Source organism: Sturnira hondurensis, unplaced genomic scaffold (genome assembly GCF_014824575.4).
Source record: "Sturnira hondurensis isolate 20B ecotype Veracruz unplaced genomic scaffold, ASM1482457v3 Scaffold0015509, whole genome shotgun sequence".
Taxonomy (NCBI): Eukaryota; Metazoa; Chordata; class Mammalia; order Chiroptera; family Phyllostomidae; genus Sturnira; species Sturnira hondurensis.
Window position 1 is genome coordinate 5,904,079 of NW_028088140.1, and position 23,419 is coordinate 5,927,497.

A 23,419-nucleotide genomic window follows, 5' to 3' on the forward strand; every position below is an offset into this window, starting at 1 on the left:
AAAGAGAAACACTGGTTCCCTCCTGTATGTGCCTCATCTGGCTATCAAATCACAGCCTAGGTGTGTGCCCTGACCAGGGATCAAATCCACCTTCTGATGCACAGGGAAACATTCCAGCCAACTGAACCACCCAGCCAGAGCTTAAAATGTTTTCCTTCCATTATTCAGTTACAGTGGTCCCCATTTTCCTCCCATTACTCCCCCCCACCTCCCACATTCATCTGCCTCTCCTCCAGGTTTGTTTTTATCCATGGGTGGCTTATACATGTTCCTTGAGTACCCTTCCCCTTCTTTCCTGTTTTCCCTCTCCCCTGTGTTATTTCCATGTCTCTGGTTCTGTTTTGTTGCTTGTGTTGTTGACTAGGTTCCACTTACAGGTGAGATCATATGGTACTTGTCTTTCACCAGCTAGCTTATTTCACTTAGCACAATGCTCTTTTAATAAATTGGTTATAGCTGGTATATTTCTGTGTAGCTGATTTTGTTTCAAAGTTTCCAACCAAGTGTGTCAAATTATTAACATCTGCATCCTGCCTGTGTTGCACTGATGCTGTAACAAAGAACAAGTTTCCACCCTCAAGGAAATTTAGTGGAGTGAGATTTAGCTAGATGTTTGTTTACACATCAGAACTTCTGAACCCTGTGGAGGTGGCAGCTAATCTAACTCTTAAATACTGTTACACATACAGGGCACACAAGTTCAAGGTCATGACTAGCTGCGCATTTGTACATGACTGATGTTAACCTGTAACTATTAAGCCATTTGGTTGTAACACGTTTCATATGGGTGTGTGATAACACATTTTTTTAAAAAGCCACCCACATGATAATGTCTTTGAAGCTTTTACACCTAACATGCACTATCTTAAGCAAAATTTTATTTAAAAATACCCACCACCAAATACTTAACATTCTATATGGAGCGGTAGACCAAATACCAGGTTAAAAACTGATCTCATCCTGGTGCTAAATTTCCTTATTTTTATTACCTTCCTGACTAGTGGCCATTTGCTAAATTCTAGGAGTAAAATGAAAAGGCCCTAGTGCCTATCTTAGGACTATTATATAGCAAAGGCCCAAATTTACTCAAAGGCTCCATGTCTTTTTGGCAGAAACTAATCGAATTCCTCCATTCAATGTGATTTCAACCAGTTATGATCCCAAAGTTACTCTTCCCAGTATGTGGAAAACTACCCTCTGGACATCACATTTCCTGGTTCTTATTCAACACCAATGCCAGACATGTATAAAAGTATTGTAAATCCTACTGATTTTCTCAACTTTTACATTCACTCCTTAATCAAATTAGGGAAATAAAAATATGTGGCTATCAATGTGAATCAAGAAACTTAAACATCTTTTGATGAAGTAATTGAACCAGGAATGGGAACAAAGATTTACATACCGAGATAAGGCAACTAAAGTGGTAAGGCATGAAATAAAATGCCCTGGGCCAAAAGCGTAATGGTTAACTAGTGACAAGTCCACATAATGGACTATCAGAGACATAAAATAACCCTGTCACTGAACAACTCCATTTCTGGGGGACACTTCAAGTTGCACAATACAAGTATGGTCAAAGGTGGGTAAGGGAATCACATTATGGTTGTCAACAGATATCACTACCAAAAATTACACTGCCACAGGTGGAAGTCCTTCACCAGCGACTTAAGACAGTGCAACACTACACCGTGTTACCTATTAAAGCTCACTTTTTAAAAAGGAGCCTATATGCCACATTTCAGGTTTTCTTTTAAAATCCGATTTTAAGATGAAACTTTCTGAGAAACTCTCAATGTGAGAACATGCAGTAACCTTACAGGAACACAAGGGGCTCGACGAATGCTCAATCTGTACATACAATCCCTCTGTTTGTAACTTTTATCAAAATATGTATCAACATCAAAGGGGAAAGAAACCCATACAAATATCTCCACTAATTGTTACTGGAGTAGCTTTTTAAAAGAGGAAATACACATTTGCTTGTAACACTACAGCAGTGAGTTATCAATCACTGCCCAGCACAAAGGAAGCTGAACCTACAGGTCAACCAAGCCGATGCAGCCCAAAGGCTTGGAATGGTTTCTACATTCGGTGATTCAAAAAGTTCCAAGTCACATGTGAAAATTCACGTCTTAAAGCACAGAAGCCTTATACGTTTAAAATTGTCTATGGATGCTTTCTCACTACAATGGCAGAGTTGAGAAATTTCCTAGAGACAGATCTGTGGCCTGCAAAACCCAAAATATTTAGTTTCAGAAGGAAAAAACGGATTGCAAGAATGTGGCCCTTGGTTACCCAGTCCTGATTTGCTTGTCAAAACAAACAAAACAGCACCAAGTTCAGGTCTACTGCAATCAACCTAACATGTCTAAGCCACATTTGACTGGTCTGTCTTAAGTAGTCTACTATTGAACATAAACCAGAATACTTTGTGAACTTGCCAGGTTAGGTTCTAATGAAATTTAAGTTATTGGAATTTACTAATCTAGATAATGGAACAATTTCAAAAGGAGTCATGTGGTGGGTGAGAATGGATCAAGAATGTGTAAAAGTAAATACACTACTTATTCTACATGGTAGGAACATGAGGTTACCAATCTTATAATTTCTAAAACATTTTGCCCCATGGCTATGAATAACAGAAAAAATTAAAAGCTCCTTAATAAACACAGTAAAATGTACTTTTCCAAGATAATGGGACTTAAATCTGGCTGGTGTGGCTCAGTGGGCTGAGTGCCAGCCTGCAAATCCAGGGGTCTCTGGTTCGATTCCCAGTCAGGGTATGTATGTGCCTGGGTTTCCAGCCAGGTCCCCAGTGGTTTCTCTCTCACATCCATGTACTGGTATCTCCCCCTCCCTCCCCCTCTAAAAAATAAAGTAAAACCTTAAAACAAACAAACAAAAAAAGATAATGGGATTTCAGTTATTGCTCCAACTGGTGACAATAAGCAAGGTCTAAATATTCAGGCAATTACTATATGCTTCTTAGCCAGTAACTGAAAAATTACATCAAGTCGACAGAGACTCCGCTTGGCAGTTAAGTCTAAATTCACACACTTTGAAGTGCCACAGGCACATATGAAATTAGATCAGTTGAGTGGCAAAGGTGAAACCGGGGGCCAGAGGGAGGACCCGAACTCATGCTGAGTTCTACACTTAACAGGAAAAACTTCAGTCCGACTCCCAGTTTTGCAGCCAATGGGAACTTGCCCAATGTGTAACAGCAACAGCAAAACCAATTCTTAGAACCAATCTCAATGATGAAATGGAAATTAGTGCAGGGGGTATAGATAAAAAAACAAAGTATCACCAGTCTTGGTGGTGGGTTAGATATTTATTCTTCAAAGTTCAAGTCATTACATTCAACATGTTTTGCTTTTGTGTTATTTAAAAAATAATTCCTTATACTAAGCAGCATGCTAAATAGCTAAATGAAGTGTTGCCCCAGATCCCAAAATACATCATTTCAATGAAGTATTACATTTTTCCCAAATACACCAATGAATTAGCTGCTCTATAAATCATGGCATTTTTTTGGGCAGGGGGGTAGGGGAGCAGCTTCTGTAGATAAGGCTGTATTTTTAAACTTTGCTACTCCAACAAAACTGATGTGGCCAGAGTAGCCAAAAGATTCCTGGGCCATCAAATAGAAAAATTAAGCTAATCCCTATAGTTTCCATGACACCACTTAGTTTCCTTTAGCTAAAATTGTGTTTACCATGTCTTGTAGAATACAAGGTTCCAGCTTTTAAACAGTGGTAAACCAGCACCTGTGGTTTTTGTACTGATTTGTATTTAATCTTATTTTTTAAATGCTTCTAAATTTTTGTACTGAAGTATGCTGTTGATCTAGAGCAAGACTGAAGTTCTACATACTTCAGATCAAGACCTCGCTGTGCTGCCTCCAAGAGAACTACTGTGGAAGCAAATCACCAAAGTAGACTGCAACAAAATTTAAAAATCAAGTAATACAAAGTCCCTGTCAACACCTCAGGATTCCAGAAAAGGCCATGAATGGGCAGAGCTGATTCTCGAGAAGCCACCTATTAATATATGCCGATTCTCCTCCTGGCTCACAGAGCTTTGTCCGTGCTCTTCTCCCTGCCTGGAGGTACTACTCATCTGGCCGGATTCCAGAAGACCAGCCCCTCCCAAGTACTTACTTCCCTTCTCCAAGACAGTCACTACCTAAGCATCCCCAACAAGGAGCATGATCTTGAGCACATATGAAACACTTTTGTCAGATAAATTAAGTTTCCTTAAGCCTAGGAATTACAAATTCAAAGGCTTACAAGGGAACAGGACTGCATAAAGGAGCAGGTGGGCTGGGGGAAGAGGCAGAAAGTCACTGGGTAAGAGAAGGATGGAGGCTCAGCCCCTCCCAGCAGATGCCAATGCACAAAGGCAAGTCACGTGTCCTGTGTTGCCAGATATTCAGATATTATCAAAATTCTGGATTTTCCATGTACATCTCCTAATTTTTAAAAATGTTGGTACTGAATTCAAAATGTTTAACCAACCACACTGTATGGGACAAGAAAAATGGGCCCCAAAGCCAGACACAGCTTCGAGCTCTGCCCTGGCTCTCCCAGGGCCTCTTATACCCTACAAAAGCCCAGTGAACACCCGACTCCTGATCCAATGCACCGCTACTGAAAGCAGGTTTTACCAAACAATGTGGACTTACCAAATTACACAGGAAAAAACATGATGCCATGAAATTAAGAATTCATGCATTTGAAACAAAAACTGAATTATTCCACTTCAGTACTTCTATCTCAAACTTAGTAGATATCAGAGTCCCATTTTAGACAGATTTTATAGTGCAACAGATTTAAATGTGTAATACTGTAACTATAAATCGCTGTGAAAATAACTGTTCATGAGTGGTGCCACCTGCAATAAACAAAGCCGATCAATTTGACCCCAGAATAGGATTGTTTCCTTAGTTGTAGGACACCCTCTAAAAAGCTCAGAATAGTTATAAATCACAACTGCTGTTATTAGTTTTTTAATTTACAATATTATAGTTATGAACAATTTTATTCTGACTTAAACTTCTATTTGTTTCCAAGCAATGTATTTATTTGGTAGGATACCAGTTACCAGTCACCAAAAACTTATGTATGTTGAAAATGTAATTTTAATAGATAATTCTTCATCTTACATAGGAGCACAATAAAATACACCACATTCTGAAGAAACTCCAAAGTTCCGAGATTAAGAGTGGGGGAAATTCAGACATGGGCTACAATACCCATTACTTTGAAACTGCAAGAGACAAGGGTTCCAACCCATAGGTTAACATTTACATACTTAGGACTGGCTACATTGATGACTTAAAAACAACCATTAGATATGGAGAGTGGGAAAGAACAGTTTTGTGGGGGGAGAAACTGTCAACACAGAAAAAAGTTACTGAGTATCAAAATAAAGAATAAAAGGAGCTCCCACAGCAAATACCAGAGGGATAAAAAGAGTAAGTAGTTGAGGACGTGATGCTCTCAAATGAAGAAGCCTTCCTGATGACACTTATGCAAGCTTCAGTTTGAAATTTGTTCATGGGATCTATGAGGAAGACTCAAAAATGGCTCAGCAAACCCCATATGATTATCAAATTGGTGTTTCCTAATAACACACATCAGTGGTCACATGAAGTTTTCATAAAAGAACGAAGAAAACGGTCATAACTCAAATGCCGGTCACATATGTGGCACAACATGTGACAGTCCTGCACAAAGTCAGCCGCGCCGCGGCTTTGCTGGGACTCTCACGTACAGCAATTTTCAAACATTGTGGCAAGACACCAACAATCATCTAGCTAATCAGACAACACAAACATTTATTTCAAATTTCTAGGAGGTAAAATAAAATGTTAGATATGGATGCTTTAAGCATACTCAGGGCCAGCTTAAAAATACTCCATTCAGTGATATGGAGTATCAAAATTAATACAAATTTGCATCAGTGAAAATAAACTGGCATAATCCACCTCTTACCATTTGACTTGTCAGATGGTGAAGACCAAAACAGAATGGTGCATCAGTTTTAATTTTTAAATACGATTGTCACATTGGGAAAATGAAATAAACACAGTAAAATAAACTGTACAAAGGCAAAGTAGAATAACAAAAAAATATTTTACTAAAACAGCATTTACAGAAGTTTCCAGACAAGCCATACAAAATGGTCACAAGCTTTTTCTTGAAGGGAAGATTCTACATTTGACAGCAAAGTCACAATGTTATTAGTGAGGGCCACAATATTTATTTAATGTTCCCATTTTGGTTCAAACAATCAAGCTTGTCCATCTACAGCGTCTAAATAAAGTTAGACTTGGCTAGAGAGCATATTCTAAAGAACTGGTTAGCTGCTTTTAACCAATGCAATTAAATCACCATAAAAAGGGGAAAGGAGCCCATAAAATTAAAACTACCTCCACGCCTGAAAAAAATAAAATAAAGAAAAACACCCATTCCCCTGCAGCTAACCCTGACTACTACCTTCATTCACAGTGCTTTATACTTAAATCATGATGGGGGAAATGAATAAAAGCAGAAGGGCCACTGCTTTTAAACGTTTCGCAACAATCCAGGTACTTCTAGCCTCTGCTCATGCTTTGTAACAGTGAATCAGGACAAGACATAGATTTGCTAATGTGCATTTAATCACCAAAGGACTGAAGATGTTGGGCTTTTATTCTGTAATGTTTCTAAGACTGTGTCCATTAAATGCAAACAAAAAAGGAAGAAGTCTTGGCAGAACAGGAGAAGTGATGCACACTTGATGATCAGATCGACTTAAATATTATTCATGGCATATAGCCTAGTCCATGCTCTAGCTGCAGACAAAAACAAACATGCAGTTATTATTTTACTTAGTTCAATACATTACTTTCTAAGCTCTTTAAAAAGGAGGTGAACACTATGAAGTTAATTAGGGAAATGTCATGCTGTAATCTCTTAAATTCATGCTATTTTCCATAATCTGGCTCAGGGCAAAGACTGTATGGCTAATTACGAAGATTTCTACAAAATTCAACAGAAGGAAAAGAACTGTCTCCTTTTGTCGCCTTCATTTCTAGATATGACACAATGCCCCCCACTAATTGTTATAATCTGTAGAAGAAGCTTATTAATTTCAAACTCTACACAACTATATATACTGGTGTAATTTATCAAATGGACTGCAAAAACAGCTGGTTTTCCATTATCTTTATGTATTTGCTAGATGAATGGTAGACACACAGTATTTGTTACATTGGGTGTGGTTACACAGAAGTCCAAGATCTATCAATTATATGTTGACTTTAACTTTGAGGGTCCTGAGTAGGTCATAAAATGGGGCGTGAAGATCTTCTGTTTAAGAAAGATTTATTTACATATTATAACTAAATTTGCTTATTACTTTTAATACAATTTTTTTCTTAAGATTCTAAAAGAAGTCTTTTAAGAGGTAGCAGAAACTTGTTTTGAGACGTGGAAGTGGTGTAAGAGAGAATGAATACTAAATACCTGTTTCTATGGCTTGGGCTTCGTTGGTCTTCCACTGCTCCGCTACGTCATTTGCTAACGGATCATCTGGATTGGGAGCACTTAACAAAGCCTGGATCGATAGCAGAACTGTGCGGATCTGCAGTGCTGGAGACCACTTATCTATGAAGACAACAGGCCCAGATGATCAAACATGAAAAAACAGCCCCAGAACTGCTACACTTCCCTCCCACAGACCTCTGTGGTCTTTAGATACGGCAAGATTGCAATTTGCAGATTCTCAATATGGAATGCTTAAGAGAAAATGAAGAAATCTTAGTAGCATATAATGATGAAGGTAACACTTACCTTTTAAAATATCTAAACATATTCTTCCCAACTTGTCTACATTAGGATGATAAATTTTGGTCATGAAACGTACTTTAGGTGCTGCCATCGGGTATTCTTCTGGAAGAAATAGTTCAAGTTTAAAAGTCCCTCCCTCAAAGGGGGAATCCTGGGGGCCAGCAATGACCACATGAAAATAACGGGCGTTGCTCTCATCTGGTTCTGCTTTAATGCCGGGAACTGGTTCTGCCAGCAAACGCTGGGTTTCCTACAACAGAAAAACATAACACATCTGTAAAACAAATGTCATTTTGCCGAACACCTAAATAAAAATTAGAAAGTTCACCTCTTAAAACTGAACACACCGAACCTCTCTAATCCCTTCCTTGATGGGGGTTTAATGTAGCTTATGAAACACAAAGTTCAAAGAACAGTCCATTTAAATTATCACAATCAGTTGAATGTGACTACAAACATATACTGGTGACATACACATTCCAGCTATGATGTCCACAAATACAACGACGATAAATTAGGCTAAACAAACTGATTTTATACTACGAAAGAAAAGAGGGGAGGGGAAGGGCAGGGCACTAGAATTACTACACACAGCTGAGGCAACTTGCCCTCAAACCTGAGCTGTTAAAAAAGGAAAATTAGAGGACTTCCAGCCAAGACGGAGGAGTAGGTGGAAACACTGTACCTCCTGGCACAACCAAAATTAAGGGGAAAAAAGATTTAGAAACAAAAACACAACCAGAACAGACAGAAAATTCAACTGTTCGAAAGGAAGTCTGACAACAACGAACCATTCATCCAGACCAGTGAGAGGGGCAGAGTAGGCAGTGGGCGGAGAGGGGTCGAGGCAGGAAGAGGTAGTGGTTGGTGGATCAACCCAGGCATGCAGGTGGAGCCTGGCAGATCCCAGGCGTGGGGTGGCAACGGGCAGACCCAGTGAGGGCACAAGGTGGATGGCTGACGCAGTCACACATTCACGCGCAGATAAACCAGGCGAAAAAACTAACAGTGAGACAGACTATGCAACGTAGGGCCCCAGCGCTGGGAAATAAAGCCTAAAAGCACCAGGGGTTGAGGTGCTGGGAGAAGCTCCCAGCCTCACAGGAGAGTTCGCTGGAGACCCACAGGGTCCTAGAACGCACACAAACCCATCCACTTGGGAACCAGTGCCACAGGGGCCCAATTTGCTTGTGGGAAGTGGCAGAGGGGATGGAAATGCGAGAGAGCGGAACAAAAGCCATTTCTCCCTCTCTGACCCCACCCCTAGTCACAACCTGGCGATTGGGTTGACCAGCCCCGGTGAACACCTAAGCTTTCTCCCCTCATACGCGTAACAGGCACGAACAGACCAAAATATTATGGCTCAAGCAGAAGAACAACTCAAAGCCCCAGAGCCAATACTTCTAAGTGACAAAGAGACAGACAACCCGTAAGATGCACAGTTCAAAACACTGGTGATCAGGATGCTCACAGAACTGGTGATTTTAGTTACAAATTAGATGAAAAAATGAAGGCTACACTAAATGAAATGAAGCAAAATGCACAGGGAACCAATGATGATGGAAAGGAAACTGGGACTCAAATCGATGGAGTGGACCAGAAGGAAGAAAGAAACATCCAACCAGAAAAGAAGGAAGAAATAAGAATTTTTTTAAATGAGAATCTCCAAGACATCTTTTTTTAAAGCACTTTTAAAATTTAATTATTGTTCAAGTACAGTTTTCTGTCTTTTACTCCCATCCCAGCCCACCCCTCCAGTGCTCCCCACCTCCCTCCCATTTTCACCCCCCTTAGTTTTTGTCCATGTGTCCTTTATACTTCTTCCTGTGAATCCTTCCCCTTTCCCGAAATCCTCTTCCCTCTCCCCTCTGGTCCATGTCAGCCTGTTCTGTCCAGGACATCTTTAAATATTCCAACATCCGGATTATAGGGGTACCACAAGGGGAAGAGGAAGAGCAACAAGTAGAAAACTTATTTGAACAAATAATAAAGGAGAACTTACCCAATATGGCAAAGGAAATAGATTTCCAGGAAGTCCAGAAAGTCCAGGAAGCTCAGAGAGTCCCAAACAAGGTGGACCCAAATAGGAACACACCAAGGCACATCATAATTACATTACCCAAGATTAAAATGAAGGGGAGAATCCTAGAGGCAGCAAGAGATAGAGACAGTAACCTACAAAGGAGTTCCCATCAGACTGTCAGCTGATTTCTCAGGCAAGAAGGGGCTGGAAAGAAGTATTCCAAGTCATGAAATCTAAAGACCTACAGCTAAGATTGCTCTATCCAGTAAAGCTTTCATTTAGAATGGAAGGGCAAATAAAGTGCTTCTCAGATAAGGTCAAGTTCAAGGAGTTCATCATCACCAAGCCCTTATTATATGAAATGTTAAAGGGACTTATATAAGAAAAAGAAGATGAAAAATATGAACAGTGAAAGGACAGCAAACACACAGTTATTAACAACCACACCTAAAACAAAAGCAAACCAAGAGGACAGCTAGATCAGGAGTGGAACCACAGAAATGAAGAACACATGGAGGGTTAGCAACAGGGGAGTGGGAGGAGGAGAAGGGGGGAGAAGGCACAGAAGATAGCACAGAGGGTAGGTAGAAAATAGATAGGGGGGAGGGCAAGAATAGTGGGGGAAATATAGAATCTAAAGAACTTGAGACACGTGGTTATAAACTAAGGGGGGGAGAATGGTGGGGGAGGGAGTGTGCCGGTAGAGGGGAATGAAGGGGGGGGGGAATAGAACAACTGTAATGCTATAATCAATGAAATATAAAAAAAAAAGAACTTGACACATGGACATGAACTAAAGGAGGAGAATGGGGGATGGGGAATGGGTGAAGGGGAATGAAGATGGGGGAAATGGGACAACTGTAATGGCATAATCAATAAAATATATTTTTTAAAAAAGTAAAATTAGTTTTAAAGCCACTGAAAGTGTCCCCTCCTAATGAGGTCTACAGAAATACATACTACCATGCCAATTAAGTGGCTAAGACTGACAATGAAACATAATAGAGACCCTTATTGTTCCCCAATTAACATATTAGTTCTCTTTTCCATTTTTCTCCTTCTCTTCTGAAAAACTAACATTCTTCCTCCTCTCTCCCAAAATTCCAACATCTCCATCTTCATCCTCACTTTTGGCTGATGATTCTGCTTTCAATATTTCATGAGAAACCAAACAAAAACAAAAACAAAAACAAAAAAGCAACTTCCTGAAGTTCCCACTGCAGCATTTGTGCACCTATCTGTATCTGTGCTCTGCCTTTCCTCCTGTCACTATGGATGAAAAGGCTGTCACTCTGGGCTAAGCCAAACTCTTCCCTTGAGCACTAGATCTCAACTCCTCCTCACCTACTCATGGAAATTGCTCTAGCATCTCTTTCCTCTCCTGAATCATCAGTTTTTCCCCTTTCAGTGGATCCTTCCCTAAACTGTACAAACTTGATATAATTTCTACCAGTAAGAGGAGAATCTGACCTTGACCTAACCACCGCGCCCCCCCCCCCCCCAGCTTTGCTCCTCTTTGAAAGCTATCTGTATATATATATATACTTGTCTCTGGTCTTTTTCCTCCCCTCCTATCTTAAATACAATTCTCCAATCAGGCTTAGCCACTAGCCTGCTTGTTCAGGTTACCAATGATTCCCATATGGTTAAACCAAATGGCCAATGTTTAATCTTCATCTTACTTGACCTAAATGCACATCTTACCCAGCTGGTTCCTCCCTAATCTCCTCAATCCCCAAATGCTGAAGTGTGCCAAGGATCTGTTTTGGGGCTTCTGTCCACACATTTCCACAATGATCTCATCTGGCACAATGAATTTACATACTGAACACACTCCTGTACCTGCTGAAGTCTCTCCAAAATCATATCCTGCACAGATCCTACCCTGATCTTGTGCCCCGTCTATCCATAACCACCTGCTTGATAGCTCCTCTTGAATGTCTGATAAACACCTCAAACTTGGCATGACTGTCTACCCTCAACCTGCTCCTAACCCCCAAAGCCTTCCTCAGGACAGTAAACCTTAAACCCATCCTTCCAACTGATCCACCTTTTCCTTTATACCCCACACATCTAATCCAATCAGCAAATTTTGCTAGCTTGACTTTGAAATCTACCCATGATTGGACTGCTTCTTACCACTCTACTGCTACACATCTGATCCAAGCTACCACCAGCTCTCCCCTGGCATGCTGTTGTAGCCTCCTAACTTGTTCCCCGATTCTGACCTTGCTCCCTGGCTCCCTCTCTGGTCTGTATTCCACAGCACCCCACCTTGCAAGAGGCTTTGTAAGTTTCTTTTACTCTACCCACCTCCAGCTATGCTTTCCCCACCCCACCTGCTTTTCCAATCAGACTAGCTTCTTTGTAGTTCTTCAACCTGCTAGGTATACTCCTCTTCCAGGGGCTTTCCCACTTGTTCTTCCCAAATTTTCTTTATGGCTCACTTCCTCAGCTCCTAAGATCTTCATTCAAATCTGCTTTCTCATGAAGTCTCCATAGTTAAAACTGCAAACCCCATACTACCATACCCCATACCCTCCCTACCCCTGGCCCCCTACTTCATCTCCACAGCACTACTAATACATTCCATATATCATTTACATCAGGATGGAAGTACCATAAAAGGAGAGATTTTGTCTGTTTTATCTACTGGTATATCCTCAGTATCTGAAAGAGTATCCACCGTCATAGATGATCAATAAATACTTGCTGAATTGTAAATATATATGAAATTACACAGAAAAAGGAATAAACTCAGAATTTCACCTTCAATTTTAAAGCAGTGTTATTCAAAGTAGGATGTGCACTTCACAGCTAAATAACAAAAGAATCATTTCAGGTGTGGGACCAAATGGTCTAACTTCTATTTATAACTTATTTCTACTTGAAAAGTGTTAATATTTAATATGCAAACTGACAATGGTATCTGTGTTGTATATATTAGCAATACATTTTCAACATTTTGAATAAGCAAAGTGTAAATGTTTCCAAACTGTAAATGTTTCCAAAAACATTTTGAACACTGCTATAACTAAGCTTTGAAAAACAATGAGAATACTGTATTTACATGGCTCCCCCCCCCCCACCAATGCACCTAACATTGTATTATTCTGTCAGCACAGTCACAAACTGAAATAGTCGTAAGATACAGAAACAAAATTAACTCCTCCCTCAAAATGTGTTAAGCCCCATAACCACTTAAAGTAATGCCTTTAGCACTTTAATTCAAGACCAGATTTTGTTTCAATTGTGGCAAAGCAAGGGGAAATGAAAAACTAAAATGCTGTGCACTACTTTCAGCAAAAATGTCCTCTGGGTTCAAAGTAAAACATTTTTAGAGCATTAAAAATCTCGAAAAGTAATAATGAAGCTCTCCCATCTCAGGAAGTCCTCCAATACATAACTAGAACAAAAGAAGCTGGTCTTCATTTTCTAGGAAAACAGTAAAGATACTAAGAATAAACAGTAGGAGTACAAGAATGATAAAAGAACTGGATACTAAAATTCTTTGCATTCTGACCTCTCCTCACCTCAATCCTCCCTTTGTTTTGCCCCAGGTCACCATATTTTTAGAAAGCCATAAAGAAGAAGACTGGAAAAAAGATAAAGCTGAGGTCCAAGAGCCCCGAAAACACCACTCCCTGATTACACAAAATAGTAGCAGCAACACTCAAAGCTATAAAAAGCTGCCAGAAGGGCCTCCAAGATCATATCCCAAAATAGCTTCAAAATCACTCTCACTCAGTACACTGTCAGAGAGATACAGCATTCATTTCCTCTTCAGTTCATGCTCTTAAAAAATGTACATATTACATATATCATGTGGCCTCATCAAATTATTGGGTTGGCCAAAAGTCTGTATGGTTTTTTTCCGTAAGATAAAAACCACATTTATCATTTTCACCAGTAACTTCATTGATTCGGATATTTTGAGTACGTTAGCTATCTCTTGCTATTTGCTTCTAGTGGGTAGAGGCCAGGAGTGCTGCTAAACATCTTCCAGTGCATAAGACAGTCCCACGGCAAAGAATTATTTGGCCAAATTGTCAATAGTACCAAGAAACTCCACACACCACTTTTGACACGTTCAATCAGTCACAGCATCTTCTCCATAACTACACAAATCTTTCTGTTTCAGCTGCATTTTTACCTTTCCTGAAATAATAAAGCATAATACACTGAAAATGTTGCATAGCTTCTTACATCTTCAATATTAAAATGGCTGCAAAAAATCCAATTTGGTAACTTTTTAAAATGCAAGCTGATGTGACACCTGTCACAATACAATTGTGACACACTAACAAAACTGTTTCTAATGAAGTTAAAGACAACTAAGCACTACTAGACCCGTGGTATAGAAAAAAGTAAATGAACTTTTTGCCCAACACACTATAAGATTTCATCAGAACACATTCTAGAATAAGTTTTAAAGCGGGAAAGACTTTCTGAAATAGTCTGATATGCTCTCAAATTCTAATGGATTTTGATACAACGAAGAGTTGCATATTATCTGACTACACGGCACTAATTTTCCAAACAAACCCAGAGCATAAATTATAGGAAGGGGGAAAAAAAAAATAAAATCCAAGCCAAATGGACAAGTCTCACTCACAGAAGTTGGTGTAGATTTTCCTGCAAAAAGGCAAAAACTAGATAGGAAATAAAATCCTTCCTGTTACTATTCACACAAGGTTAACTGTGAAACATCTGCTAGTTTTATACTACTCTTTGGTAGAAAGGTAGTGAAGTAGTGTGATTTCTTCAAGACTGGAATTAACAAATTCAAATTCCTATTGCATCACTTGCTTAACTATATTTTTGAGCACGTAATTTATATTGCTGAGCCTCAGCTTCACATAGCGTTGCTATGGAGAGCAAATGACGTAACACTGTAAAGGGACCTAACAAATGGGTCATACAAAAAAGCCATAGTCATATACAGATAACCTAAAAAGACTGTAGGTTAGGAACAAAGCACAATAAAAAATCTCAAAATTTATTAAGTAACAGTGTTTGTTTTTAATGAAAACAGAATAACCCTTAGTTGCATTTTGTGATCCTACTTTGTTTAAAAGCAATCCTAGGACTGAATCCCAGGTGGTAGTGAGAGTAAGCCATGGAGAACAAATTGCACCATAGACTATGTTAAGGAAATCAGTCACTAAGAAGTAAAAAAGAAGTACACAGAGTATGGATTTATGCTGCAACGAGATTAAGTTTCAAGGAAAGTCATCTTGCAGAAGGTGTGTACAACAGTTCACACTGCAAATACTTTAAAAAGAAATAAAACACCAAAGTAATATGATTATCAATAGATTTATTGTGACTCAAACAGCAAATCCCAGAATTATACCACAATATCCTATAACATTGGACATCCTGTCAGCTAAACTCCATTAACTAAGACTTTTCCCATTTTTAAGTTTATTAACAATTTGTGGCCCCTTCTGCCACATGAGGATACAACAAAAAACCTGTGACCCAGAAGAGGGCCTTCATCCAACCATGGTAGCACCAAGATCTCAGACTTCCAGCCACCAGACCTGTGACAAAATAAATTTGTTATTTAAAAACACACACAATTTGTGTTAGCTACAAAGCAATTGGAAGTCGTATACATTCTGTGAGGTAATAACTAAATTATGAGCAAGGGTTCCCAACCTCTGGGCTGGAGACCAGTACCAGTCCAAGCCTATTAGGAACTGGCACACACAGGAGAGCTGGAATGTCATGAGCCTGAATCATCCCCAAACCGTGCCCCTTACTCCAGTCCATGGTAAAATTGTCTTCCACAATACGGGTCCCTGGAGCCAAAAACGTTGGGGAACCACTGAATTGTACAGTAAAATTTTAGATAATAAATTTTAAATTTATTTTAAATAAATAAATTAAGCAGTAGTCTTAGAAAAAGAGAGGTAATTTGTGTTTAAGAAAAGCTGGTTCAGTTTGTAACTATCTATACCTAACACATCATCTGTAGAGCAATTAGGTTTTTCTCCATTTAGAATATTCTAAGGAACAAAACTGCAATGTATGACTAACAATACCAATTGCAGATCTTTTAGTTTATCCTGCCCAAGAGCTATTTACTATACTCAATCAATAACTATTCATTTTGTTATCACAAAAGTCTTCTATAATTGAGAAATGCTTCAATGATGCCTACTCTGTCTACTCCAACCTCTGTCACTACACCTTTTTTTAACCTCACCAGAAGACATGCTTATTGATCTTAGAAAGGGGGGAGGGAGAGAAACAGAGTGAGAAACATCAGTGTTAGAGAAACATTGATCAGTTACCTCTCCTACTGGCCAACCAGGCAGAGAACCCACAACTTAGGCATGTGCCCTGACTGGGAATTGAACCTGCAAACTTTTGGATTATGAGATGATGCTCCAACCAAGTGAGCTACACCGGCCAAGGCTGTGGCTACATCTTTTAAATGATTTTAAAATATTAACAAACAGGGGATCCTTGGGAGAATTTACAAATAAAGCAGAAGTCAATTTTCCATTATATACATAACATTATATACATATACAGTTATATGTTAGTATATAACTGTAGTTTAACTACAATTAAGGGCATCTATATAACTATATAACTACAGTTATGTCTATATACAACTACTTCTATATAACTACAGTTAAGGGCATCTAGAAGTTCAACCTGTGTAAGTGAGCATTTTAAAAATGTTACTCATCCCTGGCTGGTGTAGCTCAGTGGATTGAGCTCGGGCCTGCGAACCACACGATCGCAGTTCAATTCCCAGTCAGGGCACATGCCTGGGTTGCAGGCCAGTTCCCAGCAGGGGACTCATGAGAAGCAACCATACATTGATATTTCTCTCCTTCCCCTCCCCTCTAAAGATAAATAAATAAAATCTTTAAAAAAAAAATGTTACTCAAATGTTTTTGAGTACCATGCCCCTAAAATTTTAGCCCTGTGGTTTTTATCACACAATTTTGCTTAACAGTTAATTTAGAAGCATTTTATGCCTCTTATAGAACTGACTGTATGTATTCTTGTTGGGACAGAAACAGAGCCACAGTTGTGCTCAATTTCCTAACTGTACTACTTACTTATAAATTGTAAGGCCACCTAGAGGTACACCATGATAAAAATGGTCAATGAACGAATGCTTTCCTCTAGAGCCTATAGCAGTGCTGTCCAAGACAAAATATAATGTAAGCCCCATTAAAAAGTAAAAAGGAACAGGTAATTCAAGATAGTATAATTTCAATATGTAATATAAAAATTATGAACTATGTATTTTACAATCCCTTTTCATACTAAATCTTCAAAATTCAGTGTGTACCGCATTTTTACCATGTATAATGATTACATACCATGGGTATAATGATTACACACCATGGGTGTAATAAGCCCATGTACAATGTGAACAAAAATGTGGGTGCACATTATACACAGGAACAAACTATACACGGCAAAATACAGTAATTTATACTTACAGCACATCAATTGGACCTAGACACACTTCAACTGATCAAGAGTCACACAGGGCTAGTAACTACTATACAAGACATTTAAAACACAAAACAATCCTGTTATGAATTACTTACAGGCCATTAAAAATAATTCAACTTATTTATACAGTGAGCAAAATCTGGTAGAGAAACTTTAGTATCACTATTTTCCCCTCAAAAAGTAATGTCAGGACACCTGAATCACTATAACACGGATGTGCGTGTTTTTGTTAGTCATAAGACTGTATATGAGAATGATCTGTAGCAATTTCAAGAAAACTGCATGGACAAAAATTAATTCAAATAAGGCAACTGCATTATAAAATAAGGCTTAATCGTTGAGGAATAATTTTTATTTTTACAGTCCACACTACCCCCTAGTGGACATTAAGTTATCATCTTATTTCAACCCCTTTTCTTTTGTCAATGAAAAAGTGATCTAATGTTATTTTACCCTAATTCACTAACTTTTAAAAAAATTGCTTATACTAAAATCAGGTGAAAATAATATTTCTCAAGGCATACCTTCTTTTTTCCCCCCTCCCTCCCACATACTCAAACCTCCTGATTTTTTAAGTGGTAGGCAGATTCAGAGGGAAAAAAACGGAGGAACCTGTTCCAAAGTCTCAATCTTAGAAGATTTTAGATCAAGGTATTTCTTTGTTCAAATGCTTTATTTCCAGTCAAATCAATGAGAAACAGGAAAGTACTCTGTATTCCAAGAGATGGGGTAGGATGACTTGGGCTAGAAATCTCTTCAGTTCTAATTCTTCCCCTCACCCCAAGACTAGATCAATGCTCCTGTGAAATTCAGTGAAGAGAACGGAAACCTGGAAGCCAGAGAGGGATTTCTGAAATGCTAAGAATATCTAAACAAGTTGTTTCTCAGATCTGAATTAGCCTGGACGAGTCTCCCCTGTCCTTCCAGTTAACTGTGCATCACCACCACCCCTCTTACTATAGCACAGTCAGTGTTAGTTTACTTGTCAGACCCTAAACAACTTAAAGATGAGAACTTCAGCTAGCATATGGTTGTGCTAAGTAAATGCTTATTTAATGAATAAATGTATGCATGCTTAGGAACTGCACAAAGCTGGTGAGGATCACTACACAGGCTGTATTAGTTGGTTAACTTCCACCTCAGGAATGGCATTTAAGATTATTCCAATCACTGACAATGGACAAAAATCTGAAAATCCTAACAAACTGTGCCTTTAACAAGGAAAACTTAGGATGGATTCCTTGATTTCCCTTTCTACCACCCCCCAATTCTACTGCCCCACTAAACACATCAGGTTGTATTATTATATGTAGTCTTTTCCTCCCCCCTCCCACCACTAGTTTGTAAATTCCTTTTTAAGTCAGGGGCTCTATGCAGTTATCAAGCTCTATTCCCAGATATGCAGAAAATCAAGAGAAGCTCAAGTAACAATAAAAACACTACCAAATACTGACTTCAGTGCTCTGCATGTATCATTAACTCACTTAATCCTCATACCCATTTTACAAATGAGGAAAATGAGGAAGTAGGAGTAACCACATAAGAGTATAACCAAAGCTAGCAAGTGGTAAAGCCAAGATTGAAATTCAGGCTATTGGGCTCTCTCTAACTCAGTCTAGCTTCAGAACTTGTTTTCGTAGTCTCAATGGGCTACAGAAAGACAATTAACAAAAAGACAGTACATGTTAAATGTCTAGCAGGACAGTAAATACCATGGAAGTTAAGAAAGAGCTACAGTCCTACATTAAACATGATGAAATGTTTCACCAAAGAGGTCAATTAATTTAAGCCACAACATCATTCCCCCCACCGCTTTTCTTTTGGGACTACAACTGAAGAAGTATACAGTCTTATTAAGGTAAGTAAAAATTTTTTAAAAATCTGCTTTGACTGAATTATCGGCATATACCATTGTGACCTGGAATTACCTATTAATCGCTTATTTTGTACACCGCACTGCGGTGTTACATAACTCAAAGGAATAGTGCAACAGAGTCCCCCAGCCGCAGGAATTTACTTCACTGTGAGTATAAAGTATACATAAAAGTCAGTTTTTGAAAGATACGTTTTAGAATGAGTATGTCAAGGTCTTAGAGGAGGTATAGGGTATGAGTAAGGGAAGCACAGGATTTTTTAGGATGCCCTATATGAATAACACTAAATTGACAGTATATTATGTTCTTTATATCTAAAGATATTTTAAAAGTTCCTGGAAAGTTAAGAACTTTACATCTCCATGGTTTTTTTTTGTTTTTTCAAAGATTTCTAAATATTGGGATCACAGTTAAAGACAGTGCCAACTACTCCTTCATAACACATTCATGAAAGTCCTGGTGGTAAAGAATGTCTTTTGAATACCCAGTGCTCTAATAGGTAGACTCATGGATGCTAAGCTCCTCCACTTTCTCTTGGTTTCTGATAGATGATACAAGCCTTCATAGCCTGGACTTTCCTTAGCATCAGCTCAAAAAAATAAAAATAAGCCTTTAGTGATTTGAACAATGTCTCAGAACTCTGAATGAAGAGGGGTGACAGCATTTGACAGTGCTGCCCACGTGAAGGGTGTTAAGGCACTGTTAACGACCCACCAAAAAGTATTTTTAAAAAACTGGCATTATGTTAGATTCTAGGAGAAAGTATATTACTTAGCAGGTGGGAGAAGAAAGGTCTTCTGTATTCATCCTGATTGAAAATTACAGCAGTTTTTCAAATGCCCTTTTTTGTATGGTGTACACTAAAATTATGAGTGATGCATTAGCAGAAACCAGTGAATTTGTACTTTAAAAAAATCAGCTTTTAAATTACAAATAATCTAGATTGTGGGTTTCTTTCTTTCTTAAAAATTTAACTGGTTATTTAAAGTTAGTAACTCATTTTAAGGCCCTATGTGTAATTTCAGTCATCTGTCTTATAAATCTGTCTGCTGTTAAGCAATGGTAAAAATTCCCCCATTTGTTCTTATCTTCCCTGCCTCTCCTTAATGTAACTTTGGAGTTGGGAACTTAAGAGAATGTGAGAATTTGAAGTAACTGTTGCAAAAAACAGAAAGACTTATCTATGGTCACAGAGAGCATAAGGCAAAATGAAGTCTGAAGAGAACATTTCTTCTGACCAACGTACAGCTAGAACACCCTTGTTTGGGAGTAACACCTCTCCCTCCAACCTTTATGGTTTCCCACCTCCCTCACTAGAAGCTTTAGTCTTTATCCTAACTCTCTTGTAGCTAAGCTTGTGAGAGATCTAGGCTCAGGCAAAACCCATACACCAGGAGCTAACTACAAAAGAATCCATTCTGGAGAGAACAGCAGTAGTTACCTTAGACAGCAACGGAAGAGGTTGTAGTGGAGTGTCCTGTACTCAGCATCAGTAATCACACTGCAGGGTGTATTGCACACAATTCTAGCACTAGTCTCCAGTATGATGTGATTCTGAGCCTTATTCCTGGATGCCTCTTTCTTTGGTGCTCCTTAAGATTGCATGAGGTACCTAAAAACTCAGTATTATTTCTACTTACAAAGATGGCTTCCACTGCTTGCTAAAAATACAAAGTCTAAACCAGATACAGAAGTAAAGAAACAGTTAATAGAGTGTATGTGAGATGAGATTAAGAAGCTAAGTATCTTTCTGTGATTAAATGGGGTCAAAGGAGAACACTAAAGCCAGCTAACCGCTTTATCAAAGAATTTCTACCTAGTGTAAGAGCCTTAACAGAGGGGACTAATTTCACCTTAGAGAACTAACTTCAACTGGGTGTACCTACTAGGGAAAAAAGTCTGAGCTAGAACATCTGAATTTAATCCCTATTCTAGTTGTACTAATTTATTATGCAACCATACAAATTCATTTACCTCCTCAGCCCTCTAAAATTTAGAGGACCTTGAACATTCCCAAGGTACTCTTTTCTAGCACTAAAAGTGACTGAATGTTTTATTACTGGAATGAGTTAAACCTTACTCTTGCTATTTGTTTCTACTGGAAGGTGCCCTTTTGTAATACTCTTTTAACTTGATTACTGTTTAATATTTCACCTTCCTGTTGAGCAGAGAATATTACAGACTGTACCCTCAACATCTATGCCAAGGCACAATATCTAAGAAAGAAAGAAAATTTTGCTAATGGTACCTGCACTGTTCCCAGGTTTTTCTTTTCTCACCTGCTGATTATAGAAATATATAATCTACTTAAAATTAGCCATACTCCTAATAATCAAAATCTAATTAATATTGTAGTATGTTTATATTTTGCTCTGATAAAGACAAAAGCCCTTAAAAAGTTTAATATGTTTACATACTTTTCACTTACTTTGTTATTGCACTCTGCTTTCCTGGTTGCTTTATAAGCAAATGAATCAACATGCTTTGCAAGCCATATGGCATAAGCAGGCACTTTTCCTGGCCTACAAGCTAGTGGCTACACTTTCACAGTTACCATGTATTACTTCCTCAGTCCTTTTCCTTGATCACTAATAATTTCAGGTTTTAAATGTGGTAATCATAACAAACTTAAGTGCTAAATGCCTGAGGACTCCACTAATAGGAAAGGCCTATGCTTATACCATCAAACAAGACAAATGGAAGCACAACAGCTGAAATTTTCAATGAGGCAAATAAAAACAAGTTACAGTTGTTCCTAATTTGCAAACTAATTGTGCCAATTACATAATTTTGTCCAAAACCCAAAAGTACCAGAAAGGAAGGATTAGTTTTTGCACATTCTGCATACTAAGAGTAATTAATTGGGAAGCAATCAGATATCAGGGTTTCTCTCTCCTCTAAAACAGGCTTCCTTTAACAAGTCTGCCACACTGGACAGCTCCAACCAAGAGAGGACCATTCACAACAGTCTGTATGAATCACACAGCCCCTTAAAGCTGTGCAGTGCAAGATCCTAATACTCTGGATTACAGAATAAAACCACTCTAGCAGTTGTAAGAATCAACTTCATTATTGTCTAACTCATGAAAAATTGATTATATATAATTCTTTAAAAAATCGATACATATTTACCCCAAGTATCCCATTTTCCTACCCAGAGTTGATAAATGGGCATTCACCGTGCTTCAAGAACCTATGACCCACTTTAGAAGGTTGTTTAATGTTACCTATTTTGTGGGAATAGTATATAAACAAATAGTTTTTGCGTACTAGAAAGATACTCTTTTTAAGATTATGGTGAAGCAGCATCTTTGCAAAATTAAATACTAAATACAGTTCAGTATTACGATAAAACCTATTCTATGTACCCGAAACCTCCCAGCCACCTTAGAGCTAGGTTAGTATATTAAGCAGATAAAAAGAAGCAACAAAATCAAGTGAGGATATCCAAGCTAGTGTTTGGCTGAGCTACAAGTCAAGCCTATAGAACCCAGCCCCAGATTCTGTGTTCCCCAAATCCTTTTGCTCTTGAGAATTAGAAGACCCAAGCCACTTAAGCCATAAAACAGTATTTTTGCCCACAAAGCAGCATTTCTACCATTTTGAAAGCCAACTGTTAGGTAAAAGGTAAGCGACTGGCTAAATGCTATTAACGCTGTTGGAAAGTAGGTGTATACCTTCTACAAATCTCTTACATACTTTGCCACCGCACTGTCTCCCCAGCTATACTAATTCCTATACATCGAGGCCCAGGCTAATGTTTGCAGTCCCAATGCTGAGCACCACAGAGTGTCTTACATTCCATACAACCTGAATGAAGAGATGTAACTCCAAGAACTTCCAAAAAGGTTAGGTTCAAAGCCTTAAGGAGCCAGATGGTGGCTGTAAACAGCAGGAGTATGTAGGGAAATAGGAATTTTTTTAATTCCAAACCCAATCTTCACAAACTATATCTCTCACTTTTGCTCAAAAGACTTGCCTTTGTTACCTTCCCTACAGGTTGTGCACTTAAAGGACCAAAAACTAAGTATCTGAGATATCAGGCTTAGGTTTCTTTGGCCCATTAGCAGCTTGGATGATGACACTTATTTGCTCTATTTTAATAATCATTTGCTCAATACTGAGTAGTTAGCACATTAAAATTCAGTCCTTTACGTCAACATTTTTAGAAGAATTTGAAATGAAATTGC

At 38.5% G+C, this 23,419-nt stretch overlaps 1 protein-coding gene across 1 annotated transcript in view; it reads right to left on the reverse strand.

Moving 5' to 3' along the window:
- Positions 1-6,124: 6,124 nt before the first annotated feature.
- The window catches only part of UBE2N (ubiquitin conjugating enzyme E2 N), a 37,402-nt gene continuing 20,107 nt past the window's right edge, over positions 6,125-23,419 (reverse strand). The window contains exons 2-4 of the mRNA XM_037064672.1: positions 7,845-8,091; positions 7,518-7,658; positions 6,125-6,844 (exon numbers count right to left, since the gene is read on the reverse strand). Of these exons, the coding sequence (XP_036920567.1) occupies positions 6,804-6,844; positions 7,518-7,658; positions 7,845-8,091 (429 nt within the window). The 3' untranslated portion in view covers positions 6,125-6,803. The remainder of the gene's footprint in view (positions 6,845-7,517; positions 7,659-7,844; positions 8,092-23,419) is intronic.